This window comes from Vanacampus margaritifer, chromosome 15 (assembly GCF_051991255.1).
Source record: "Vanacampus margaritifer isolate UIUO_Vmar chromosome 15, RoL_Vmar_1.0, whole genome shotgun sequence".
Classification (NCBI taxonomy): Eukaryota; Metazoa; Chordata; class Actinopteri; order Syngnathiformes; family Syngnathidae; genus Vanacampus; species Vanacampus margaritifer.
In genome coordinates, this window is record NC_135446.1 from 12,697,691 (window position 1) to 12,725,208 (window position 27,518).

General features: G+C 42.7%; 2 protein-coding genes across 8 annotated transcripts in view; both read right to left on the bottom strand.

The window, feature by feature from the left end:
- ppargc1a (peroxisome proliferator-activated receptor gamma, coactivator 1 alpha) overlaps nucleotides 1–5,066 on the bottom strand; it is a 175,325-nt gene extending 170,259 nt beyond the window's left edge. For all 7 annotated transcript variants that reach the window (XM_077544558.1, XM_077544551.1, XM_077544561.1 and 4 more), the window contains exon 1: nucleotides 4,864–5,066. In XM_077544558.1, the coding sequence (XP_077400684.1) occupies nucleotides 4,864–4,932 (69 nt within the window). In that variant the 5' untranslated portion in view covers nucleotides 4,933–5,066. The remainder of the gene's footprint in view (nucleotides 1–4,863) is intronic.
- Nucleotides 5,067–7,825: 2,759 nt separating this feature from the next.
- dhx15 (DEAH (Asp-Glu-Ala-His) box helicase 15) lies at nucleotides 7,826–25,750 on the bottom strand. The gene is made up of 14 exons (XM_077545309.1): nucleotides 25,617–25,750; nucleotides 24,556–24,829; nucleotides 24,164–24,357; nucleotides 23,850–24,009; nucleotides 22,604–22,822; nucleotides 18,814–18,981; nucleotides 14,851–14,937; nucleotides 14,626–14,775; nucleotides 14,462–14,570; nucleotides 11,342–11,533; nucleotides 10,953–11,075; nucleotides 10,711–10,889; nucleotides 10,379–10,548; nucleotides 7,826–8,435 (listed from the first exon to the last, which is right to left on the bottom strand). The coding sequence occupies exons 1-14, from the start codon at nucleotides 25,625–25,627 to the stop codon at nucleotides 8,327–8,329; spliced, it is 2,145 nt and encodes a 714-aa protein (XP_077401435.1). The 5' UTR covers nucleotides 25,628–25,750; the 3' UTR covers nucleotides 7,826–8,326.
- Nucleotides 25,751–27,518: the final 1,768 nt, after the last annotated feature.

The window sequence follows — 27,518 nt, forward strand, 5'->3', positions numbered from 1 at the left end:
GTGTGACTCCCAAACCGGCTATTGTTTCAATATGCAACCCTATGTTGGCATTAGTTGTTCTCTCCCCGATACAGTGTTCAACTTACTGGATCGTCTGCCAGGAAATGGGTACACACTATTCATGGACAATTTTTATAACTATTGCTTTGTGTGAACGTCTCCTGGCAGCGCACACCAATGTTTGTGGAACGCTGAGGAAGAACAGGGGTGAACCCAGTGAGATAACGTGCCTAACCAACACTGGCCTTGGGGTGGGGGGGAAACTGGTAAGGCACAACACAAATGTTTTAATTGTGGCATGGCAGGACAAACGTTTATTGAGGATGGTGACAACGTTTCACAAAGATGAAATGCGGACAGTGGAGGTGTGGCGGAAGGCACAAAAAAAAAAAGTGCCTTTCGAAAAACCAATTTGTGTTGTGGACTACAATTCCAAGATGAATGGAGTGGATCAAAACATCTCGTACCACCCATTCACACGGAAAACGTTGAAGTGGCACAAAAAGTTTGTTGCCTATCTTTTCCAAATATGCATGTTCAATGCTTACATATTGTACAAAAAAAAAAAATGGGACGAGTCAACCTTTTTTGGAGTTCATCCAGCAGGTGGTGAGAGGGTGGCTGTTGCCACAAGACCAGGAGGAAGTTGGGATGGAAGAGCATGAGGAAGCCAGACAAAATACCAGGTCACCGTATTTTGATCCTGAAAGCCGACTTGATGGTAACATGGCCAAACACACGCTGGAACACATGCCTGCTACTTCCCGGAAAAAAAAGCCAGCAAGAAGGTGTCGGGTCTGCATGCGAAGGGGCATTCGCAGTGAGACAAGGCTGTGGTGCAAATCTTGCAGTGTCCCCTTGCACGCAGGCGAGTGTTACACTGTTTACCACACAAAAGTAAAATTTATGTAGTTCAAACATCCACACAATTGTAAATAATCACACATGCACTGTTGTAAACCTTTGTAAATAGTTTGTCAAATTGTTACTGTTTTCTATGTAAATAAACTGTTTTTTTTGTTATAAAAAAAGACTTTTTCATTGTTGGTGGTACTGTTTTATAGAAGTAAAGCACTATTTAGGTGTTTGTGGCATCATTCATGGACAAAAAGAAGTGTACAATTCACTGAAGTGCATGAAATAACATCGTTTCACAAAAAGCCGTTTTTCTCCACTTTTTGTTTCAAAACAGAGAATTTCGGTGAAAGTAACCATTTTCTATTGTTGATTACTGAAGAACGGAATAAGCTAGAAACAAACTTTTTTTTCTGATGAAAGATGAGAGTCCGATCTTTCATTTGGTGGTAGTATGTGTGTTTCCATAGTCCAAACACAACATTTTCTGTGGACCTTGAAAGATCACTCAAAATGCTTAAATCGGCTGGCAGTGGGGACAACCCGTTTCGGAAAACGTCTGGCAGTGAAAGAGTTAAAAGACGTCCTCCCATTTTTTTTTTTTTTTTTGAAACGGGTGCTGGGAAGGCTTGCGGAGCTCTCCTGAAAGTTTTAAGCAGGTTTTTTGAGCCTAATGACTATTTTTGGCCCCTAGAGGGCAGCGATGACTCTCTTTTGACAAGATCGGGTGGGCGTCAGTAGAGGCGGAGCTAGAGCGTCGAGCAGGAGATGAGAATGGAAGACAAAGGAAAAATGGCGGCCGGTCGCGAGGAGCTCACGCCCGAGACGTTTTTTTCAAAGACCAAAAGCATCGCTGAAAAAGCACATTGTTGACGACGATGGTCATCATTGATGATGAATATGAGGGTGGTGACTCCGTGGTTGAGAAGCATTGACGCGGCAGTAGAAGACGTTAGATGGAGCTAGATCAGTGGTGTCCAAACTCGGTCCTCGAGGGCCGGTAGTCCTGCAGGTTTTTGAGGTTTCCCTGCTCCAACGCACCTGTTCCAATCAACAAGGTCGTTATCATGCTTATGCAGAGCTTGCTGATGAGCTTCAGCTGTGTTGGAGGAGAGAAATATCCAAAACCTGCGGGACTACCGGCCCCCGAGGACCGAGTTTGGACACCACTGAGCTAGATGGAGGAGGGAACGGGCAATGGCGAGCGTTTGCAAGCAGCTCTACACTTACAAGACGAAAGGCATCGACCAACGCTAAAATAGTACATTGATGACGACGGTGATCATCCTCGATGATGATGAAGGTGAATCCGAGCTTGACGGCGAAATTGGAACCGCTGATGCGGCGGCTATGACGGTGTCATAACGCGGATCGCAACCGAGCACGCACAGGCGGACGTTCGATCGGACGACGGAGAGTGCCCCGAGTCCAATGCATATTCATCGGAGGAAGTGTGTACAGTCTGCTACTTGCTTTTTATTCCCCGGAAAAAAAGGCCGTCAAGAAAGTGTAACGTTTGCACGCAAAACGGACCAATGTGAAAGTGAAAGTAAACTGTTGTGCGAGTCCTGGCGTCTCCTTGCACGCAGGAGAGCGTTACAAAAGGAAAAACTGTATTTGAAACATCCACATAATTGTAAGTAGTACCACAGTTGCACACATTTGTAAATAGTTTGCGAAATTGTTTTGTCAAATTGTTACACTGTTGAATGGAAATAAACGTATTTTGCAATCAAAAAACACTTTTTCATTGTTGGTGAAAGCGTTTTACAGAAGTAAAGCACTATTTAGGTGTTTGTGGCATCATTCATGGACAAAAAGAAGTGTAAAATTCACTAGAGTGCATGAAATAACATCGTTTCACAAAAAGCTCTTTTTCTCCGTTTTTTGTTTCAAAAGAGAGAATTTCGGTGAAAGTAACCATTTTCTATTGTTGATTACTGAAGAACGGAATAAGGTAGAAACAAACTTTTTTTTCTGATGAAAGCTGAGAGTCCAATCTTTCATTTGGTAGTACGTGTGTTTCCATAGTCCAAACACAACATTTTCTGTGGACCTTGAAAGATCACTCAAAATGCTTAAATCGGCTGGCACTGGCGACAACCCGTTTTTGAAAACGTCTGGCAGTCAAAGAGTTAACTGTGACCATTTTTCTGACCCCAATTGCAAATTTTCATGCAGTTTAATCTGTAGTGTCGTCCTATCTTGAGGGAACCTTATAGATACCGCAATATCTGACAGTTTGAGCGTAAATTGTTACATTGTACAACTTTTGAAAAAGTGTAGACTGAAACTTTCAGCACCGTGGACAGCAGCCCTCAAGAAAGATAGAGAGAGGCTGATACTAATTAGGCATCGTGCACTCCCACAATGCCCAGAAAGTGAAGGCATAGGCCCCAAAAACTGCTTACAGGCCCAGACACACGCACGCGCGCACACACACAGTCCACAGTCGATCACGGTTGCGTGTACGAGTGAATAATTCAGCGCCTTTTTCGACTGCGCTCAAGCGTGAGTGGCTAATGTGGCCACAAGGACGGCCTCTGTCAACATTTGCCTTTACTTGCTTCCTATTTATTTATTTACCCACACAGCTGGATTTGGGGATGGGGAGGGGTGGTGAGGGGGCGGAGGTGGGTAAGGGTTAACAACATGGTTGGCCAGGAGGAGATGACCTGCTTTGACAAGAGGGCAACTAGAATAGAGTAACTTTATTGTCATTGTACATCATGTATAGAGTATACAATGAAATTGCTACGTTTTGTGCATATGTGAAGGTAGTAAGACACAAAGAATAAAATAAAACTGGATAAAATAGAAGTCAGATGGCAAATTCTGGAAGGACAAGAACATCAACTATATTGTTTTTATACTGTATATAGTACAAAAACAGTAATTGCACAAACAGGTAAAGTGGCTTTGTTAATAAAAAAATAAATAAAAAGTAAACATTAACTGTTTGATTTGTATGTATATATTGTGTCTTAAGTTAAATAGGATTCTAGAGACACAGTAAACATCATGCTAGAAGTTTTTTTGCAGACATCAGCAGCATTTTCATTTTAAAGTAAAAACAGAATGGGAGCAACAAGTAGTTCACAATAGTTAGACATTTCCACGCTTGCTTATGCTTGGTAAATAGTCACCACATTGTAATGAATTTAAGACATCCACCAAGTGCCACTTTTATCCTTTTTCATGTTGTGATTTTAAAAGGGATACTTGACTCATTGAGCCATTTTAAGCAGTAAGAAGATAATATTTTGTCTATAATTCATGTGATAACCATTATTTTTTAGGAACAATTAATACCTTTATAATAAAAAAAAAAATCATTTTTGCCACTTGCTCTCGACTGAAGATGACACCACCTGTAACGACCAATCATGGCTCAGTTTGCTGACCAAACCCAGAAAACAGGTGAGCCTTGATTGGTCATTACTTTTTCCTCAATACACGCAAAGTCATCTTCAGTTAACAGCAAGTGGAAAAATGTTATCTTCTTACAGCTGAAAAAGATTTGCTGCACTAACAAAGAATGTTTGACACTGTGATATTAAATTGACATTTTGGTTGAAAATACAAAATAGCTGCAAATATTTGAACAGCATGCGTCATTTTTGAACTTGTCAATTGAAAGGGGGTTGAAAGTAAAACCTGGCAACCAACAAGTTGCACTTACACGCGCCAACCTAGCCAATGCTCACGTGGCTTGTTACTTCTTTTGTACTTGTTACTGCAGCTTAAAAAATGATTTCGATGTTCAAATACGTATAAAGGCTGTATGGTGCTTTTTTTTTTAAATAAAAGATTAGTTGTTGGAGAAAGTTGAATTGATTAGAGAAAGCGCAAACCTCGAGCTAATTAAGAAGATGATTAGCTCAGGTGTGCCAAACAATAAAACACAAGTGCGAAAACAACAAATGGACTAGCTTTTAGAGCGTCAATCATCACCAAATGTATTCACGTGTCTGTTATAAAAGGTGGAATCATGCCGGAGTGTCCTACCTGCTCGCAGAGGCTCTCCCACGTGAGGCTGGCCAGCTCGTCGTCGCTGCGGCGTCCCACGGCGTCCATTAGCCTAACTAGCTTTAGGGTGCGCGATCCTACAGCATCGTCACCGCTGCGACACGACGGATTCTTCCGGTCGGCTTGTCTCGCTTCCAACACAGGCAGCACCGTGAGGATGCAAACCACGAGCTCCGCTTGCTTCCTCTGTCACGTGGTGTGCCCCCCCACACCACCACCATCTCACTTCCCACTTCCCAAATAAAATAAAAATAATAATTTAAAAAATAACTCAGTTTCGAATGTGTGTATGTTTTTTATTTATTTATCATAATTGTTTTTACATTTTGCTTAGCATGCTTTAAACTGAAAATTACAAATGTAAAACTTAAAAGTAATTAACTAAAACTTCTGCATAGTCATAAACATAGTCAAGTGTGATATTAATAGATATTCTGTGATGAATAATTAATTTATGCTTCATTTGCTTAATTTGCCTTAATTGTGTCTCGGGGTTACAGCGTCACCTGTTGTTCTGGTGTGCACTTTCATACATAATTCATTTTCATAAGGCAGCCCAACTTGACGTACGAGTGCCCCAACTTGTGAGTTTTTCAAGTGACGAGCTACTTGATGTGACAAGCGAGATTCCAATCCACTCAAGTGGGGAGAAAATGAGTCGTTCACGTTCAGCTGTTTATTTAACTGGACAATCAAATACACAACTGCAAAATGAACACACTTGCAGACGCTAACACTGAACACTCGGGAAACGGCTAGCTTGAGCTGGAGTCCTGCTGTAGCTCCTGATGTCATTCAGTTGGCCACGCCTCTTAAAGGAAAACTATACTTATGCTACACACCTATCTTCGATTGAGAATAAGAGAATGTTAATATTCAATTTTCTGTTGAATGCATTACAGACAAGATAGCTAATTTACTTACTATAATCACCTGTTGCCTTTTCTGCTGGTATGTACCTACAGTGTACCCAGTCACCATCTTGTGGCCATTTTATGAACAAAAACTAGAAATTTGAAATGAGAAGAATAAAAAATCGCTATTAATTTCATTAAGCTTGCTTACTTAAAACATCCCTGCGATATAGGTTATACTGTTACGGTCCGCCATGATGGTCGTTTTGCGTCAGCAGGAAGCAAAGTAAGCATCACCTTATCCGCCATGGTGAAACGTTATCTTTCGTAGAGATTAATTTAAAGATAGCCGAGTAGTGTCATACGCTTTCGCAGCGCGCCGGGGGAGGGCCAAGGTGGCGAGCGTACGACACGGCTCAGCTCATTTGATACATGCATCTTGTGTTTCCTCTCTCCGAGCTGTCTCGTTTTCTGCCCGGCCACGCGTGAAAGCTTCTCACTGAATCAAATCAACAGCCGCAGACACATTGGTGACAATGCAGTTGCGTTGGCGTCAGCTGAGACTGCGATGCTCGTGTGATGAGGCAAACGGGGTGACAGTTCACGCCGGCCTGCACGGGAATAAATGAGGTCGAATCGACTGGGCCACGGGCCCGGTCGCCATTCCTGCAGGCCGCCTCGTCGTCTATCATAACCCGGCCTCTGTGCCCACGTCGCTTGGCGGGGTGGAGTTGCGGCTGTCGTAGACGGTGTGATGGAATTGTTCCCTCGCACCCTCAAAGAGGGGCTATTACTTCAAATTAGCATACAAATTCAAACCGGGACAGATGGATTTGTCACATTCCCGTCGCCATCTTCCCCAAAAGATTGGCTGTGCTGTGAACGGCAAGATGGGAAATAAGACACCTGGCCCGGGCTACGGTGCAGCAAAAAAAAAAAAAAAAAAGCCCAAGGAGGCAGAGGAGGAAAAGTGGGTGGGTGGATGGACTTCCCAGAACGCTGAGTTGTGCTGCAATAAAAGTTTCCTGCCCGCAGTCATCAAATGATGATGAGGCGCCGGCCGGCCAGGACGGACTCCGGGGGTGGCGGCAGATTGGGGCAGATCATTCACACTGTTTGGAAACAACGCCCGCCTGCTGTGGGGTTGGGAAATTTAGCTTGCGACACACACACAATAACAGACCAATCACAGGGTTTCCTCCCCAAAAATGGCTCATCTTGGTGGTTTGAGACAGACTGGGAGCAAACTTTTGTCCTGATCAATAAGTTGGCCTCATTTTGTTGACTATAGAGGTTTGCTAGTTTGGGGCTCGCCGACGCCCAACATGGGCTATCATCGCAATGCAATGACATTTTAGAGCTGTGTTACCAGTCATCTTTTTGTTTGTTTAACCCGACGTCAAGGTGCATTTTGAAATTTTCGCTTCAATTCATGCCACGCCACAAGAGGGCGCAAATCAGCCGTTCCTTAGGAGTGTACATCCAAAACATGAAGATGCAGGATACATGAAGAGCCTTGATTGTTTGGCGGATGTCAACAGATGGGGACAAGTGTACCTAAAGAAGTGGCAGCTCAAGGAGTTTAAATCACGCATATCAATGCTTTCCATTACAGGGGGAGGAAATCACTTTTGCGTGCGTGTGTGTGTGTGTGTGTGACTCAGTTCAAAACACAAGTTGGCTCCGTAACGATTTTCATTTATAATTATAGCAGCCGGAATCAATGGGAAGTATCGAGCCTGAAAAAGTGTTCTTACCTCAGGATCAATTCCATATAATTTCCAGATCAGTGCCGACTAATGGCCTTTCTATTGGCTTCACTTGGGGAGGGACGACTCTCACCCTTTTTCCCTTTGTTGTTGGCAAACTGCCACCCTCTTTTTGGAACAATACAAAAAAGAACACATGCTAATCTCCTCAAAGGAATTAGCATGTTAAAATGCCTGCTAATATTCTTGCACAGGTAGCCACCCATTAACCGCGAAACATTGAGTCAGACATTTTGGAGGTTGGCCAAGTACCATTATGACGAATTTTAAAAATAGTAGCCAAGTAGGCGTAATTGTTCATCAAAAAACAGACAAACGTTTGATTCCAAAAAAAGTGTATTTAAAATTTTTGTAAGCATTAACATAACATTGCACTTAAATGTAGGAAAAAAATGTACTTAAATATGGATTTCATTCAAATGTTGCACATTCAAGTTAAATTGTACTTTCATTTACATTTTAAAAGTTTTTGAATTCGAAAAAAAAAAACACACATGGAGCCTAAAAGTTAAATACAACTAAAATGTACTTGGAGAGATTTTGTTTTGTGCCACTAGATAGAGCCTTTATATATAAGCTCATTAAAAGGAAAGGTGAAAGGCCTGTTTGACCCAATTACAAACACTTGGGGTTGTTTTATACCAAAATTCATGTTTAGAATGTGTGAGAAGAGAAAAATGTGACTACAGCCCGGCTTTCAAAAAAGTCGAAAGGCGGATTCATGACAGTCCCACCTGACAAGGTGAGAACTGATCGGGACAAAAGACAATCTCAAAGATGGGTTCCCTTGACTTGCAACAAATAGGTCTGAAGTTTTTTTCACATTTGCTTGGATGAGAACTCGCCGTTGATGCGTTGCAACTGTCTCTTGGCTTCGCACTGCGGGAAGCTGCTCATCTCGTAGTAGCGCGGGGCGATTTCCAGCAGCCTTGAAAAGAACATCTGCATTAGTCCTCAAACTTCTTGATACAGGAGGAAGCTATTCGGTCATGGCCAGGTACCAGAAAAGAGTATTTGTTGAGCCAAACACTAAAAACAGTTGGGTCACACGTAACCCAATTATGGATCAAAAATGCAATTTGACCCAACTTTCTAGGTTGTTTTACACAAAATTACCTTCCTTTTTTTTTTTTAGCAAAACAACAAAAACAGCAACAAATCAGAAATTTCGGTCTTTAAAAAAAATATATATATTATGCTGGGTCAAATTGATCCAAATAGAGGATAAGACCAAACTTTACCTGAAAGTTAGGTCAAAATAACCCAAGTAAAGGATCTGACTCAACTTTTTGGGTTGTTTTATACAAAATGACCTCTCTTTTTTTTCTTTTAAAAAATAACCCAGAAAGTTGGATTATATTAACCAAAGTAGAGGATCTGACTCAATTTTCTGGGTTATTGTTTTTTTTGTTTTGTTTTTTTGCAAAATTACCCAGAAAGTTGGGACAAATTAACTTAAGTAGAGGATCTGACCCAACTTTTTGGGTTGTTTTATACAAAATTACCTTCTTCTTTTTTTTCTTTTTTCAAAAATAACTCTAACAGTTTTGAGTCAAATTAACCAAAGTAGAGGATTTGACTCAACTTTCTGGGTTGTTGTTTTTTGTTTTGCAAAATTACTCAGAAAGTTGGGACAAATTAACCAAAGTAGAGGATCTGACCCAACTTTTTGGGTTGTTTTATGCAAAATTACCTATTTTTTTTCTCTCTGAAAATAACCCAGAAAATTGGGTCAAATTAACCAAAGTAGAGGATCTGACCCAACTTTTTGGGTTGTTTTATACAAAATTACCTTCTTCTTTTTTTCTTTTTTCAATCCATCCATCCATTTTCTTGGCCGCTTTTCCTCACTAGGGTCGCGGGGGTGCTGGAGCCTATCCCAGCTGGCTTCGGGCAGTAGGCGGGGTACACCCTGAACTGGTTGCCAGCCAATCGCAGGGCACACAGAGACGAACAACCACACTCACATTCACACCTAGGGACAATTTGGAGTGTTCAATTAACCTGCCATGCATGTTTTTGGAATGTGGGAGGAAACCGGAGTACCCGGTGAAAACCCACGCAAGCACGGGGAGAACATGCAAACTCCACCCAGGAAGGCTGAAGCCCGGACTCGATCTCACGTCCTCTGCACTGGGAGGCGGACGTGCTAACCAGTCAGCCACCGTGCTGCTTCTTTTTTCAAAAATAACTCAATTTTCTGGGTTGTTGTTTTTTTTTGTTTTGTTTTTTTTGCAAAATTACCCAGAAAGTTGGGACAAATTAACCAAAGTAGAGGATTTGACTCAACTTTCTGGGTTGTTGTTTTTTGTTTTGCAAAATTACTCAGAAAGTTAGGTCAAATTAACCAAAGTAGAGGATCTGACCCAACTTTTTGGGTTGGTTTATGCAAAATTACCTATTTTTTTTCTCTCTCAAAATAACCCAGAAAATTGGGTCAAATTAACCAAAGTAGAGGATCTGACCCAACTTTCTGGGTTGTTTTATACAAAATTACCTTTGTTTTTTTGTTTTGTTTTTTCAAAATAACCCAGAGAGTTGGGTCAAATTAACCAAAGTAGAGGATCTGACCCAACTTTCTGGGTTGTTTTATACAAAACGACTTATTTTCTTTTTTTTTCTTTTTTGACCCAATGTTGAGTCAAATTGATCCAAGTCGATGATCTGTCCACTTTTCACCTATAATTGGGTTATTTTTGACCCAACTGACAACTGTTATTAGAGTATATATTTAACATATATAGTATATATTGTGATGAAATGTCAATATATGCCACTGGCACACAGAAAAAAGGCACATTATTTGGAATTAATAAATAATTGCACATTTCCTCAACAGTTGAGAATGACGTTCGAGTGGGCAAGACTCACCACTGCGGGTGGATGCGGGTGCACATGCGGATGTAGTTCTTGGCGGTGAGCACGTACTCGCCATAGAGGAGCCACTCGGGCTTGCGGCCCAGCACGCTGGACGGGTGCAGCTGGACCACCTGCTTGTCCTTCACTGTCAAATAGTGGCCGCTGCGCTCCAGGTGAGCAACCTGCCCAAATTGAGACCAGAGACATGTGGAGAAAAGCATTAAGGGGGGTAGTTGGGTGGTCTCACGTGATATTGCTTCATTGTTGTTTAAAAAAATACCAAACAACAATAATCTGTGGATAAACCGCAATCAGAAAAATGTGATTATGCAATTAACAGCAACCTGCATAAAGAAACCAGTGAGCAGCATGCGGCGAACTTGGCTGTCATCCCCCTCGCAGCTCTGCAGGGGCAAGCCCGAGCGCTCCATGATCCGGCTCAGCTGCAGGCGCACGCTGTCCGCCGCCATCAGCGAGCGGTAGCTGACAAAGTTGTCGTAGCACCACTGCGACGACCGGTGGCCTGCGCGGGAAGGTGACGGGGTCAGAATCGAGACGAGGGGAAGCCACACAAATGCTTACTCACTTTGTTGGAAGTCAAGGTAGACGTTGAGAAGAGTCAGATGGTCTCCGTCCGGGTGGGCTAGGTGCATTTTGGCATCGTCGGCCGCCTTTTTGGCCTCAGGGGGTCGCATGAAGCACTGCGGGACTAAACAAGGTTGGTATGTGCCCACAGGGAGAGGTTAACCCAGGGGTGGGCAAAGCACAGCCCACACCAAACATTGACATTATCGAGAGTCCTGGAATATTTGTTGCATTCAGGTTTTTTAAATGCTAAAAATCAGTTCATCAAAAATTTGAATTGAATTGCAATGAATGACAAAATGTCCGATCACATCTGCTGCAGTCTGCTAGTACATTAAAACAGCGACACAGAGAGACTGGAAGAGTCACAGAAAGTCAGAGAGGACCTACCTGACAGCATGGCGGTGATGGAAAGCGCCTCGTCCGAGCAACCCAACTCGCAGCTGGTGACGACCATCTTGGCCAACTGCGGATCCAGCGGGAACTCGGCCATCACGCCGCCCAGGCCCGTCAGGTTGCCGTCGTCGTCCAGAGCCTCCAGGTGGTTGAGCAGCTCCAGGGCTCGCATCAGGGTCTCGGGAGCTGCCGGGGAGGGCCAAGACAAGTTTTACGTCATCGGACTTTGACGCTATCCTGCGATGTCCAAGGCCGGGAATTCTCAATGTGTTGTATGAAGGCTCTCTCTAGTGGTAGCATATGCTAAAGCACCACCTGCCTAAGTACAATTCTTCTTTAAATTGGGAAGTCACACTAAAATTTTCTCTGCAATATCTTCCATGCAGCCCCATCAGTCGGTATTCTGATTAATTGTGCTTGTGTAGTATGAATAAAGCAGCAAAATCCACCAGTTTTTATCTATCTCAGGGGGCGGCCATTTTGCCACTTGCTGAAAATGACATCACAGTTTTTCAGGGCTTAGGTAACAACCAATCATGGCTTACCTGTTTTCTGCATTTGGTCATGTGATGTTTGCAAGATATCATTTTCAGTCGACATGCAAGCGGATAAAATGGCCGCCTCCTGCATTGAGATGGATAAAAACAGGTGATTTTGCTGCTTCATAAACCTTGCAATCAGCTCAAAGTATTGTACAGAATGTCCCGCCTTTCCCGAGCAAATCACAGCCGAGCAGTCCCAGATTGATATTGTGGAGAACTCATTGATCTGAATAATTATATTGACTTCAGTATTTATTTATATATTTATATATTTATGTACTTGATGTAAAAAGTTTGAGAAGCATTGAGTAGGACGGGGGGGGGAGCACCACAATTTAAGTGACTAATTTGGGGAATTCCTTTATTGCCCAAAATGGCTGCTTCAGATGAAAATGGCCTGCTCAATGGCGTATGTGTCATCTGTGACTAATCTAAAAATATTTTCTAAATTTTGACTTGAGTGAGTTTTTTCATGAGCAGCATTAAAATACATTTACTCTACTAAGATATACAACTTGCAAAAAAATAAATAAAAATGGTGCGTTTTCAGGCAATCTGTCCCCAAGAAGGTAATTTGCATCCTGAATTTAATCCAGATGCAATTATTGACTCCAATGCCCAGTCACGCAAAAATTAATCTTCTCTCAGTTCCTTTCAGGAAAAGGCAAAAACGGGAGTCGAGTTCATTTAAATGGCTAAAAAAAAAAAAAATGTTGATCCGGGGTATCGAAAAGGCTTTTCCTGAATGTTGCACTCACCGCGCAGACATAGTAAGACACTCAAGTATATGAACGCATGAACACGCAGGGATGCACTATCCTCACTGAGGGCCAAAGCAACAATAAACTTGGTTGCGGCTCAAAGGAACTTCTTTTGGAAATGTCACAAGGCAAATGAAACCATCGTCCGATAAGTCATTGGCGTTTGGGGCTGATTAGCCGGACAGCACCAGTCAGCCGAGAAAAAAAAACACACACATCCACACAGCGGCAGGAACAGGCAAACAAAACACGCTGTTAAGTCTTTATATCATAGCGCGCCGCCTCTGGAGACGCATCCCTGGCCGGCCCATTTACTCGGAGGCGGGCGCATAAAAATCGATCGGAAGCGACGAGATATTATAAAGAGTCTGTCCAGGACTCAAAGCGTGCGGCAGCTTCCAGGAGCTTGTTAGGTTGCGGCGTCAATGCCACCGGTGCATCAAAGGAATAAAAAGTCATCCTTCCTCCCCACTTCAGCCGTTCCCGCTCGGCCGGCAGACGAGGCCGATCCGATATGTTGACGCTTCCATTTTGTGAGGAATGCGGGGGTGATGGTGGAGGTCAGTCACTGGAGGAATATAAAAGAGGAGGCAATAGCCGAGGCGATAGCGCCGCTATTGATGTAACCAATTTCGTTCGCAAAATGGCGCTTGCCACGCGGGACGGGGGGAGAGATGGGTTTAATCTCAGAGGTGAGATGAAAACTATATCACGGCGAGGAGGAAGGGGCGGGCGGTCTCCTCGGGAAGATGTAGTAACGCGCGCTCTCACGGGGAATCTGCTTGGCCTAATTCCAGCGTGATTCACAGCAACCGCTTGCAAGTAAAACTGCTCATCAAAACTGCAAGCGCTCCGAAAATCTCCAAATATGCAGCGTTTGATATCTGTCGGGATCATTTGATCTCGTCGTCTTTCGCCGGCTCCCGAGCGGCACGGCGGACCCCGATTTAATACCGCGCATCAAACGGCCGCAACGTTTCAGCGCGCATTGTAACTGCGTTTGTATCGATTAAGACGACACTGATCCTAATCAAGACGGCAGAGTTGTCTGATATGAAATCAAATATGAGAGGACGAAGATCCCTGGCGAGATTGCGGTTTATCTTTCGTACCCCCGCTATATTGCAGACCATTTTTAAATGGGTTTTTACCATAAGTATGCATCCATCCATTTTCTTAAACGCTTGTCCTCACAAAGGTCGCGGGGGGCGCTGGAGCCTATCCCAGCTGGCTTCGGGCGGTGGGCGGGGTACACCCTGAACTGGTTGCCAGCCAATCGCAGGGCACACAGAGACGAACAACCATCCACACTCACAATCGCACCTATGGACAATTTGGAGTGCTCAATTAACCAGCCATGCATGTCTGGGAGGAAACCGGAGTACCCGGAAAAAACCCACGCAAGCACGGGGAGAACATGCAAACTCCAGCCAGGAAGGCCGAAGCCCGGACTCGATCCCACGTCCTCTGCACTGGGAGGCGGACGTGCTAAGCAGTCACCCACCGTGCTACACAGGCAAGTCAAAATTTTGAGTTTCCCGTTTTTAAATTTGGCAGCAGTGAGATTCACTGGATCGAAAATCAAGGTTGAATAGTTTGGGGTCTGAACATAAAATGTTTAATTTTCTGTTTTTGTATGTGATGCAGTTGTTTGAAGATTTATAATTCTTGTAACATCGATGCTAATTATTTTAGACTTTCTATGACATTTCACAATCAGTGATGCTGGTGACACATTGCTAATGTGCATGGATGTTTTCATGTAGCGAATAAATCAGCCATATTATATTTATTTATATTTTCACACAAACCTGGCGGATCCATGAAGTCAAAATGCACCAGGTCGTCAATTCCCAACTTCTTCAGCTGCAGCACCGTGGAGCCCAGATTGGACCTGAGGATCTCTGGATAGGCGTTGTCCTGTGCGAGTAAGCGAAGTCAGTCTTAAAATTTTCTGGTATTTACCGCTTCCTACCTGCATCTCTGTCCTGTAGGTCTTTTTTGTGTAGAGGCGGAAGCACTTCCCGGGACGCGTGCGTCCAGCTCGGCCCGTCCTCTGCTGTGCTGAAGATTTGCTGATGGCCGACACCAGAAGGGATTCCACTCGGATGCGAGGGTTGTACACCTGTACAAGGAGGGAAATCTGTCTCGAGCTAAATAAACCATCTAAGAAATATGCTGCACAGCGAGCTCTGCCAACCTTTTGCTTAGCGAACCCAGGATCGATCACAAACACAACGCCGTCTATGGTGAGGGACGTCTCTGCGATGTTTGTTGACACAACAACCTGTGTGGAAAGGAGGACGTATAGTCAAATCTCTTTGAATAAATGTTGATACATCTTGACCAAAAGTTAAAATCTTCGATTTAGTCATCTATTTGGGTCCACTTGGAGTTTTTGACTGGAGGCAATTGTTGGAAGACTATCTTTGTCTTCTGCGTGTTCGTTGTTGTTCAGGTAGAGAGAATGTTGATTTTCTGAATACAGACTGGAGATCGGTGAACAGGTCCTTCGAAGGATTTATTTTACAGAATATTCCGGACACAAGCAAGTTTACAGACAAATGGCTGCAGTCCTCTCGCAAGTGTGTAGTTACAGCGGACTCACAGCATTCTTATACTATCTTGAAGCAGATAAGACTTTTTACACTTTTTACAGCATATCATCCAATACACATTGAGTTCAACCCCGTTGATGTGGAAACAGACGAGGTCCTCTAGACATGATGACATGAGCAGAAATTGCGACAGCACTTACAAAGACGCATCCACAGATAAAAGTTCTACTGAGGAAATAAGTAAATTAAAACAGTTATGACTAAATCTAGGCAGAAGACTCTCAACACAATGAAAAGTAATATTTGCCAATAGAAGAGGAGAAAGAACCTCCAGAATCTGTTTTGATTACAATTATCCCCATAGCAAGGCTGCCTATGAGAATAGACAGTCAAATGAGTCATGGCGCCCGACGGGTCTCTGGCTGTCAGCATATACGCAAACAGCACATCACGCGAACGCAAAGCGCTCGCCGCTGGGGTGAGTTCTCCTTATATAACGGAGGCCCTTTTAGATTCATCGCAGCACTCGCGACTGTGACGGCTGACTAATGGCCCACTCCAACTGGCAACTGCCTCTCTAGTGTCATAACTTAATATGCGGGTGGGCGTCGGGGAAAAGAAAAAAAGAATGCTTCTTTCCGTGCGCATCGGCAAGCCATGTTCTACCAAGGTGAGGCAACCGTGAATCTTGTCATAAGTGGGGAAACCTTCGAGAATTATTCTGCTGTATACAGTATTTATGTACATACTCATCACGTTGCTCAGGGAAACTGTCTTGGCTTGTGGACCTGAATTATTTGAGTTGAGTTTTATGGCGAGTCATCAAACTTCACCGCCGTGCTCCAGTTGAAAACAAATGCTTCACAACTTTACATTATCCATCAGTCTAGTATACTAGACAGTATCAGAAATATTTTCATGGTAGTTTTTGAAGGGTTAGGGTTAAGGGTTAATGTGGAAATGGTAAAAATTACTATAAAATGGGCACTTCAAACCTTGAGACTTTTTTTGTGCATCTACTCGTAAACAAGTCTTCCAAACTTCAGTTTACTAAGTGAAACTGTCTTAGCTCAGTTTAACTCAATTTAACACATTCAAACCTAAAAATGTGTAAATATGGTTTTTGTTTTGTCCTTTACTCCCAAAAACATATTTTTACGTGTTTTATCATTTTTCACGCACGAGCTTTGATGCAGATTCATGATTCAGAAAATTAAGTGGCTTAAAACATTGGTAGTTTTTTTTTTTTTTAAATGGCCAGCAGGTGGCTGCAGAGTATAAGAGATCAGCCATGGCCATTTTGCAACAAGCTCTTTTTGCCAGTATTTTCACCAGGAATAGTTAGATATTATTAACATTTAAATTCTTTATTTTCATATATTAACCATCATTATATATTATTAACATCTTAATTCTTTATATTAACCATGTTGAAAGGTTTTATAGACGTGTAAAGCAAGTAGTGTTGAACTCAGTATAATTTGACCTTAAGCTGGGACATATTATTTGGTCTAGAAGTTCCTTCTCTGTGGGAAAACACATTTGGTCCTTGAGAACAGAATCTGTTTCGAACACGCACCCCTGACTCTGTTTTCGCCATCGCTCATGGAAAAGTACCCAGAGAGTATGTTTTGTCTACAAATGAAAGAGAGGCGGTCGGTTTTAACTATAAGAAGCCATTTTACACGCGGAAGAGGCACATTCGGCGCTCTGAATTCCACCTGTTAAGTGATGAATTGGAGTCTGTTACAATGTCCAGAGATCTCTGTTAGATTAAAATCAATGGTGTTTTTTTTTACATTAAATCTGTCGTCAAGTTTTGGAACACGCAAAGAGGACAAATAATTTTATTCTTCTTCAATAGAATGTGAATAATAATGAAACTTAGCTATATTCTAATGCTGATTCCTGCCAAACGGAAACAGATACAAATATACTTTTTTTCCTGATAAAAGAAGAGATTCTATATATAGTTTATAGCAACACAATATTCTGTGGGCTTTGCAAAATCAGTTAAATTCCAGTAAAACAGCCGGGAGCAAAAGGGGGTTGCTTCAGTAAAAAAGGCTGGGAGAGAATGAGTTAAGAGAGTTTTGAAGAATTAAACTGTCTTGAGCCAAGGGGAAAAGATGGCTGAGCGCTTACCAGTGACGAATTAAAACATGCCAATAGGCGAGGTTGTCTGTGAGTCAGAAGCAGCTGCCGCGCATGACACCCTCTCCCATTTCCCCGTCATATAGTCGGCTTCATTGACTGCATTGATTGTGAAGGATTATCTCGGCCGGGGCCATTACGCCCGACGCCTGCTGGCTCCTTCCAGTCTGTTGGCGCACTGGATAATCCGGGCCTTGCTTCATCAGTAATATCATTAAAGCGTCGTTTCTGCGTGTTATTTCTGGGTTATTACCTGCAGAGGGAGCGAGCGCAGCGGCTAAAGCAGGCCATCGCTCACAGTTTAGCGCTCGGGACCCGAGCTTTGTTGACAAATAAAGCCGTGGGGTTTGAGTGAAAGGAGCGTCAAATGATGCGTCCGCGTGTTTAAAAGCGTCGAGAGAGCGCGGGAGACATTTGACGGAACACTCCAGATAAACTCATTGTAGCACATTTGTCCAAGTAAGATTACAGTCTTGGAAAAAAAAAAAAAGGCAAGACAATCAGCGGCTCTCCCGGACAAATGGCGAATAAATGACGAGCGAGTGCTTTATGTTAATTGAGGGCTTCCTAATGCAGTCGTTAGCATGCGCAGCGGCGGGCGTGACAAGCCTTAATTCTTTTTCACGACTTCCTCTCGGGAAGGCTCCGATGACATCTCTGCATTTTTCACTCAACGTGAGGCCGCCCAGGAGGAGTACATGTTACCTCCTCCTTCCATTTGTGGACGGGATTGCTGGCTCATGGTGTCGCTCCTTATTTTATTTCCCATTTCGTGTCAGTGACTTGTTTTTGTTGCATTTCTATTGATTTCAAGAGATACAAAGATTTTTCATCTCAAGGCGCCAGTGTACTGTATATGCAAACATAAAGCAGCAAAACAATTAACGGACTGAAAGGAGAGCCAGAGTGCACTTTCAGCCGTTTATTCAACCGGACAAACAGTGAAACACACAAATGCATAATGAAAACACACGCAAGGAGCGACATCCCTCACTAGGCCACGCCCCTTAACTCTTTGACTGCTAGACGTTTTCAGAAAAGGGATGCCGTGGGTGCCAGCCGATTTAAGCATTTTTGACTGATCTTTCAAGGTCCACAGAAAATTATGTGTTTGGACTATGGAAACACACATACTACCAAATGAAAGATTGGACTCTCATCTTTCATCAAAAAATAAATTTTGTTTCTACCTTATTCTGTTTTTCAGTAATCAACAATAGAAAATGGTTAGTTTCACCTCTGTTTTGAAAAAAACGTCTTTTAACGTCTTTGGCACTCCTCCATAGGATTTTACTAAACGTTATTGAACGTTTTTGGCAGTCAAAGAGTTAAAGGCGCACGTCCAATATGTTCACGAGCCTATATGTAAAAATAGCTTGGTGTCTGATCTTTAACTGAGTTATTTGTAGTCGTTCTGCTAAATTTTGATATGGATATAGATTTCTGTTTACCTTCCTCCCGATGGCGCCATTGGGTTTATTAGCAGGAGCTGGCTCAAAGATCCTCTGTTGCTGCAATGGAGGCAGCGTGGAGTACAGGGGGATGATTTTCACGTCGCCGGCGTCGGGCCCAAGATCGCTGACCTCCATCTTGATGCGCTTGCATGCTTCCTCAATTTCCTGTAAAAAAAAAACATGCCGAGCGCCAGTCAAACAAAGTAGCCTGGAAAAAGAAGCATCCTGCTACTACTAAGTTGGAGCTATCCCTCCATTTTGACTTCTCAGCGAGCTTCCCGCTGCTCGGTTGTCGAATGCAGCAATCAGAGAAAACGTGGCGTGCGAGGCCAGAGCCAGACACAAACACGCTTCATGATTCCACAGCGTAGCGCTGTAAATCGGAATATGCCTCACCGGCGGCAAATCAGTTGAGTCAGGCCTGAGCTTCAGGAGCCAGACTGAAGCGAGGCCTGAGTGGCGGCTGGAGTTAGAGAACATGACATCGCCAGCGCAACGCAACACATGCACTTGGAGTTGACAGGCTGGACACTTTTATTTATTGCACTCACATCCACATAGAAACATCTCAAAACTGTACATATATTTAGTTCCTTTTCTTTTTGTTCCTTTCTTTTTTTTAACTGTCAACATTCAGGCCTGTGATTACAAGCTGGGGCTGTAGCACCACCTGTAGGCCAATGAGGGCATTGCATGACAGAGAGTGAGCGCGAGAGAGAAAGGGAGTGATAGATAGATAGATAGATAGATAGATAGATAGATAGATAGATAGATAGATAGATAGATAGATAGATAGATAGATAGGATTTATAGTCACTTCAAGAGGTACACCCGCAAATCTATTGAGATCCAGCCATATTTGGCAGAATTCAAAGTGATGCTTTCAAAGCCAAAAATGTCTATTAGATTTTTTTTAGATTTGTTAGACGCGAACAAGCGAGCCCCCCCGGTGGCCCCCATGTACATACATCACATGAAGTCAAAGCCCGGCGATGGCCGCGTGCCTCTTAATCAACGCGCTGACAAGTGGGGAAACGGCAAATCGGAATGGATCGGTCGAATTAGCCGGAGTATTAATAGCCAATCAAGCCTCGGGACGCGGCAGCTGCCACGGAGAGAAAAAAACAGCGCTCTTTGCCAAAGCGCTGGAAGCAAGCTGGGCTGGCACTCCCGGAGGAATACGACCCACGTGTTGGGTCGTGTCCACCAGCCAATTCCCCCACGCTTTCCTCCACGAGGCCACCCTCTCTGGATTTACCCCACTCAACACACTGCTGTGCTGTGTTTTGACGCTCGCAGCTGAGGGGGAGGCTTAAATATTAGGACTTATCTTTGCTAGACAGCTGGGGTGGGTTTGGTGTTGAGAGCAGGTGCTCTGATCAGCTTTTCACGCGCTCCAAACTCAAAAGAAAAGAAAAAAAAGAAAATACGGACAGGGTTTGCCTCCCCATCATTAGTCCACTTCAAAGTTGCTGCCAGGCCGTAGAGGTGAAGAAGAAGAGCTAGAAGGAGGCTGTGACGGCACGCTTTGAACATTACACTCCTATAACCCAATTAGGATGTGTGATAACATAAATTAAAAAAAATGAAGAGCATGACCCACGCACGGGGCCTCAATTTAGAATTCAAACATTTGTCTATACCAATTTTGATTTAGGATTTTTTTTTTTCAAGATACGAGTTTCCATTTGACAATTTTTTTGTCTTGAGATAGAAGCAAAATTTAAGCTACAAGTGTACCACCATCAATTCATATTGGCTTCCTTGCAGTGAAAGGATGAAATCAGTTGGTGGCGCGAATGCGAAATTAAGCTAGTTTACCCCCCCCCAAACCACCCACCCAAGAATAAACCCTCTGTCCACATTTGTTTATTTCCTGCAATGGCAACAAGTTAAAAAAAAATGTCATTAAGATTTCCAAAGTGCTTCTTTATCGGGCTTCGACTTGCAATCTGTAGACGTTTGGTGAGTTTTCCTGTGAGTGCGTGTGTGTATCCAGCTGCAACCAAATTCATCATCCCGAGAGTGAACCCTGCCCTCCATTACACGTGGGCAAGCGTGCGCGGGGGAAAGAAATGACTTAATATCAGGAGATTGTGCAGAGAAGAGCCCGACTAGTTGGTCACTCCTCTCCTCTTTACTTAGGTATGCTATTTGCATTAGTGTTCTTAAGAAACTGCCTCAAAAACGCATCATCATGGCCAGTGAACCCTCGGAACTTGCTGGACAAACAACTCAAATGGTGAGCCCGAAAATGGCGGTCAACCAAACATCTACTCTGGACAACATTTAACTCTGAAAGTATTAAAATTACAATTTGGGAGTTAAAATTAACTCCTACGAATTTAACTCTGCAATTTTTACTCTCCAATTTTTGCTGCGTGGGTTGTTATGGAGTGGATGTCATATGTGCATGCACCTAGGATAGTAAACTATTTTGAGGTTATAGTTTGTGGCAGTGGCGTAGCAACATTCTCCAGGGGCCCCAAGCAAGAAGATTGGGGGGCCCGGCGGCCATTGGTAGTATACATACTGTAGTACGTCATTTTAAAATTGCACATCTTTAATTTCTTTAAACAATCACCATTAATTGTGCTTCATTCATGGGACTTGTTTTGTTTTAGTTTGTTTAACTTTAGCAAGAATTCTAAGTGACCTAAAAAACTGGAAAATAAAATTACAAATTGGGTTTAAAAAAAAAGCCTTATTATATACATGGTCATCTTGTGATTAAAAAAAAACAACAACCTTAACCCTGGAGAACCCAAAAACCCTTTTCTTTTTTGGAAAATTATGAATTATATATTAAATGACTGCTATAAGTTCACTGAACACCAAAATATATGTTTTTTCAATTTTAACCCTTGTTTTTTGAACTAGCTCAGAGTTGCTAATTTGTCAAAATATATATATAAAACATACTCCTAGGCATTCTGCAACATGATATGAAATAGATTAACAAAAAAAAAACACGATTTTACCATCTGATGGTTTGCTGAGAAGATGGTTTTGTTTGGATTGATTTCCAGCTCAACAAAACAGCATGTTGCCAGCCATCTTGTCACCACCACTCTGGCTCATGTAAGTGCAATATTCATCCACTAGATGGCCCCATGCAGGGGTCAGAAGTGGCACTCTGGACTTTTGAAGTTAAATTTGTAAAAAAAAAAAAGAAGAAAAAAAAAGGTCTTTGTTATTTGGGTAGCAGAATTTATAGGGGCCAAATTTGACCCCGTGTGTTCTCCAGGGTTTTAATATACATGGTATAAAAAAATATATTTAAAAAAAGCCTTACTTAGTATACATGTATGTTTTTTTATTTAAAAAACGCCTTACTGTATACATAGTCATTTTTTTATTATTAAAAATAAATAAATAAATAAATGGTGATATTTTTTTTGTTTTGTTTTTTTAATAAAAGCTTTACTACTATTCATGATCATTTACAAAAAAATAATAATAAAATAATCAACCTTACTATTGTTTTTTTTTTAAAGAAAAAAAACCCACTTGACTCAGGGAATTTGAATTGAACAGTTGTCATTGCTGCACTGCTTATGTGAAGGATATGTGGTCACTGGTTTGTGTCAAATCCGTGTGCCCTCTGGGTGGGGGGGTCTGCTGGCTAAGGGGCCCCAGGCAATTGCCTGCCTTGTCTAATGCCATGCTACGCCTCTGGTTTGTAATATATTTACAGTTTAAACTATTAGCAATTATAACTACTCATCAGTTACTTATAATTTGTTTCTCAGTCTCTATCCCTTGTGTTGGGTTACTGCAGTCGTACCTCTTGCCCAGTGAGGAACAGCAAAATATCCCCTTGGTCCTCCTCGCACATGTGGATCTGAATGACGGTGCGGACGGCCGCCTCCAAGTAGTCACGCTCAGGTTCGGGTGTATAGAAGACCTCAACGGGGTGCGTGCGTCCGGGGATGGACAGCAGCGGGCAGTCGTCAAAGAACGCCTGGAACTTGCCGGCGTCGAGCGTGGCGCTCATGATGACAACCTGGAGTAAGAAAAGACATCCAGGGGGGGGAGTCGTGAGAAAACAAGATGGCGATTATGGAGCGGGCACTCGAGCGGAGAATGAGTTCACATTGCGTGATGATGATGATGACCCAAGGTGGTAAAAAGCCACACAGGATGAATGAGGCTGTTTATTAGGCTTGTGGATGCCAACGCAAGATGTCGGCGACCTACACGGGACGCCCTAGTCCTCGATCGCCCATATTGGGTACGCGTCGTTCCCTCACGAGCCATCACATGGAGCGCATTAGAATTCTGATGGGAAGCGCTTCGCCCCCATTTTCAACCTCCGCTATTTTCCGAGGCTGGCGTCGCGGCATTTTCGCTTTACGCTCGGCGGGGCATCGTAATTGTTCTTAATCAAGGCAAATTAAACATCCCGGATTCAGCAGCCGACGGGGATAGAGGATATGGGGAGGGCGTACAGTTGGGAGGAGGATCGTTCGCAATAACCTCAGATTCCACAATGACAAACAACTAAGGCGTTATCCATCTGCTTTATGAGTGTTGCGGTTAACGGCCGATTCGGGTTTAGGGCCTCTTCGTACGGAGCAACAAGGACATCTCTGTTGCATTTAAAGAACCAAATCCAGATTTTTCAGACCAGTGTTTCTACACCTATAATGAGCAAGGCATATATGATGACTGCTGCAGGTGATCACGCTACATCGCTTGGCCTATCTGTGCTGCAAGGGAATTTGATGCGCTCAGTAGTCGACTTGTGGCCGTTGTGATGGTACATTGTGTGATTTCTTTATTATTGTAATCCCTTCATATTATGAAAAAGAAAGTAGTCGGATGAATATGTGCAATATGAATTCACATGCATAACAGAACGTATGGTGTTCCACAGGGTTCAATTCTGGAGCCTCTGCTGTTTTGCTGTTCCATTTTAAGAAACCAGCTGTTTCTATTTAGATAAACATGTACAACGAAAATAAATAAAACTGCCCAGTGTGAAAAGGTGTGTATACATGTCAAGTACCAATCAGGGGAATCACATTTACCTTGAGTTCCGCTCTTTGACTGAGCACCCGCTTGAGTATGCCTATGAGGATGTCCGTGGCGAGGGTGCGTTCGTGAGCCTCATCCAGCACAATGACGGCATATTGCTCCAGCTGCGGGTCGCTCATGGCCTCACGCAACAACATCCCGTCCGTCAAGTACCTGAGGAGATAAAATGTGATTTGAGGATGCTTTTATTCCTGTCAGGATCCTGTGAAGTTGGAATTGACATGAATATGTTCATAGCATCACTGCAATGACTTCTGAGTTAAGCCTTGGTGGAGGTTAAGCACCTCAGGGTGACATGTGTTCTTACTTGAGCACGGTCTTAGTAGAGCTGCAGTCCTCGAAGCGGATCGAGTAGCCTACTTCTTGGCCCAGCGTGACGTCCATCTCCTCAGCCACCCTCCGGGCAACACTCATGGCCGCCACCCGCCTGGGCTGGGTGCAAGCCACCGCTCGCTTGGCTCCCGCCATGGATTGAACCGTTTCCACACACCACTGGGGGATCTGACGGACAAATAAAGCGAAGGTGAAAAACAGAGCTTAGTCAGAATTAACTTCTTGAGATGTTGTTATTTCTGCTGAGTCAGTCATGTAAATTACATATACACATATACTTTATACAACAAGTCCATGTTCCTGCATTTTAAACATTAATTATTTATAATTCCATGTGAGGGGGCAGAAAACTCTCCTTTCTTCTACCTGTGTGGTCTTTCCAGAGCCAGTCTCTCCTACAATGACAAAACACTGATGATTCATCAAGAGGTGTGTGAAGTTCTTTCGGTAGTCCCACACAGGCAGCTGTTGACGCATCTTGAGGATCTGGTAATAGCGAGCCGTGTGGGGCAGCTCGGTGAATGGGTTGATGTGCTCCCGCACGGGGGATTGCCTCAGGTTGGTCTCCATGTCTCCACGCTGGGCACTGGAGCCAGCTCTTGACTGCTCATCAACACATCGGCTCTTATCCCAGTCACGCCTGGAGAAGATAGACAGACATATGAAACAGCTAGCAAGGTCAGTTAATGCATGCACACTTAAGTGAGGAAATTGTATAAATAGAATTTCATGTGAAATAACGTGCTTTTAATCATTTACTGTGAAATAATGACATTCTGTGTGTGTGTGTGTGGAGGGGGGGGGGGGTCTTACATTGATGCATAAACTTTGTAGGTTGTCTCTTTATTAAGTTCGGTCCATTTTTTTTACATGAGTTTTTTGGGCAGTGCTGCCACATCCAATACGGCGCACACATTGGCGTATTACAACAACAGTTGAATGCGCTCAATGCGGTATCTACGTATACCTCCATATTATAAATATATCATTGTATCGGGTAAAAAACGCTCCTGTCAATAATTTATTAAGAAGTGTGAAGGTCTAACTTATAGAATGTTATAACAATAAATAAAACCAGAACGAAATTGTTGTTTATTTTCTAAGCAGAACTTCCGGAGTGCGAGTCACGTGATGCCTCTCAGCCAATGGTATTAATGCTAAGCTTAAGCGTGACGGCAGCTGTCAAACTGCCACACTTCGATGTGTCTTTTACTTTAATGAATCATTTTTGGAAAAACGCAACATGGTGTTATAACATCCAATGATGTATCGAGCGATGATGACTTTGTGAAGAAAAAAAATACAACCACATATCAGTAAAACCGATGGTCGGTACTGGAATATAGCATCACGGGCTGCCGTATGCTAAAATAAAAATAACGCTTTCTTAATCGAAAATGAAAAACAATCGCCGAGTGCGTCCTCACCTCATCATCATGTTTATCCTTGCACACCTTTCATGGTGTCGATACTTCGCATGTTTGCAAGGATGCGGGTCGTGCAAGCTTGATGAGGATGACGAGAGAGATGCTGATGCACTCAGCGGCCGCCCCCTTCGGCTCCAAACGCTGCTGCATCTGCAGCACTGACAGGTTCATTAGATTCACTTGAGAAAAATGATAAAATAAAATAAAAAACACTATAACTATTGCTTATCGGTTGAAAATCAATATATAGGATATTTCAAATAACCCATGCGCAAAATACAGAAACATACAAGAGTTGTTCAGGGGATTTTTTTTTTTAATTTTTTAGCTGTATTAAAATTGAATCTTATATTTAGATGACAGAACAATTAATTGATTACTCAACGTCTAACTTTTCAAATTAATCAACAACTATTTCAAGAATCGATTACACACTTAGAGACATTGTTTAACTTCATATTGTCAAAATCTCAACAGTAAATATTGTCCGATTTCTGTAGCCTTCCTTGAGAGAAGACTCATTATTTTTGTGTTGAATCAAAATAAGACATTTGCAAACGTTTGCGCTTACTTTGAAAAGTCAACATTTTTGCCAATTTTCCGGCAGATGTTATGGATGAAACTAATTCGTGAATCATCATCCTATTTGTAGTTTTGCAGTTTCTGCATTGCCAATTTGAAATGGTGTCCCATTTTTTAAATAAAGGATGGAAATTCAAATGTTCAATTCATTGATGAATTAATATTATTATTATGATTCAACAGTATAAAGTATAACCAACGGTTGCAGCCCTCATTTAAAAAAAAAAATAAAGATAAAAAAACTAATTGCTTTTGATGACCAACTTATATATTACATGCGAAAGAAAATGAAATAAATGTGTTATGATTTGGTTTATGTTGTCCTTGTAACTGTCAAAACATTTTGTTTACAGCCATATTTTAAGTAGTTATAATTATGCTCTGCAGTTGTCTCTCAATATAATGTAATGCTGTTACTAAAACAATTTAACCATCGAGAGGAAAAGAAAAAAAGTGAGCAACGTGACTCAGCAAAAAGGACATCATCAAGCTATTGCTCAACCTAATCCTCATTAAATCACAATAAATCTATTTAAAGAAAAAATTACCCCTCTCACTGTAGTATTTATACTTTGCTTTTATACCATTACATCTATGCTACAGATATAGCAGGCTTTTTTGTCCACAAAAGATGAGTGACAAGCTCTACTTGTTTCCCTCTCTGGCGCACTGCTGCCCTATTCTGGCAGGTAATAACAAGGCCCGTCAGCAGCAGAGCTGAAAGTTACACTTGTCAAGTCGTACGTCCCTAAAAGCTGCAGGCGTCCAGGCGTCTCCCGAGACACGAGAACACTCGGGTGAACGAGGGCCATCGCAAAGAAGAAAAAGAGTCAGTCGCTTTCGAGAGTCATTAACCCCGGTTTGGAAAGGTCGGCCTCCGAAAAGTCCATCTTCGCCTTTCAACCTTCGACGAGATGATGAGGATGACGGTCACACTTTATTGGAGCTCACGTGCATCATGGTGACCCTCCCAGGCGCATCATGGTGACCCTCCCAGGCTGCTCTCACTGCAAGGGCCATGAAATTGTGCGGGAAAGTGACAAACCTGCAAGGCTTGCAGTAAAAATAAATTGCAGGGCAACAGTATTTTTACGGAAGCATTATTTGTTGCATGCTGTTTAACTTATTCACTGCCATTGACGGCTATACTGTAGATGTCAAAAATTCATTATAACTATTTCTATTAATTAAACATTTTTTCCACTTTTGTTAAGTTTTTTGTTGTTGTCGAGTATGAAAACCTAGGGAAAAAATGTACTTTTAGAACAGATAAAAAATGTATGATTAATCGTGAGTTAACTAGTGAAGTCATGCCATTAA

Bases quoted from the DNA above. Each gene is read 5' to 3' on its own strand.
- dhx15 (XM_077545309.1), bottom strand. The intron at 11,076-11,341 runs GTAGGTCCTCTC...AACCTTGTTTAG, and splicing joins CATCACCGCCATGCTGTCAG to TCCCGCAGTGCTTCATGCGA. The intron at 10,890-10,952 runs GTGAGTAAGCAT...CTTCCCGCGCAG, and splicing joins CTACCTTGACTTCCAACAAA to GCCACCGGTCGTCGCAGTGG.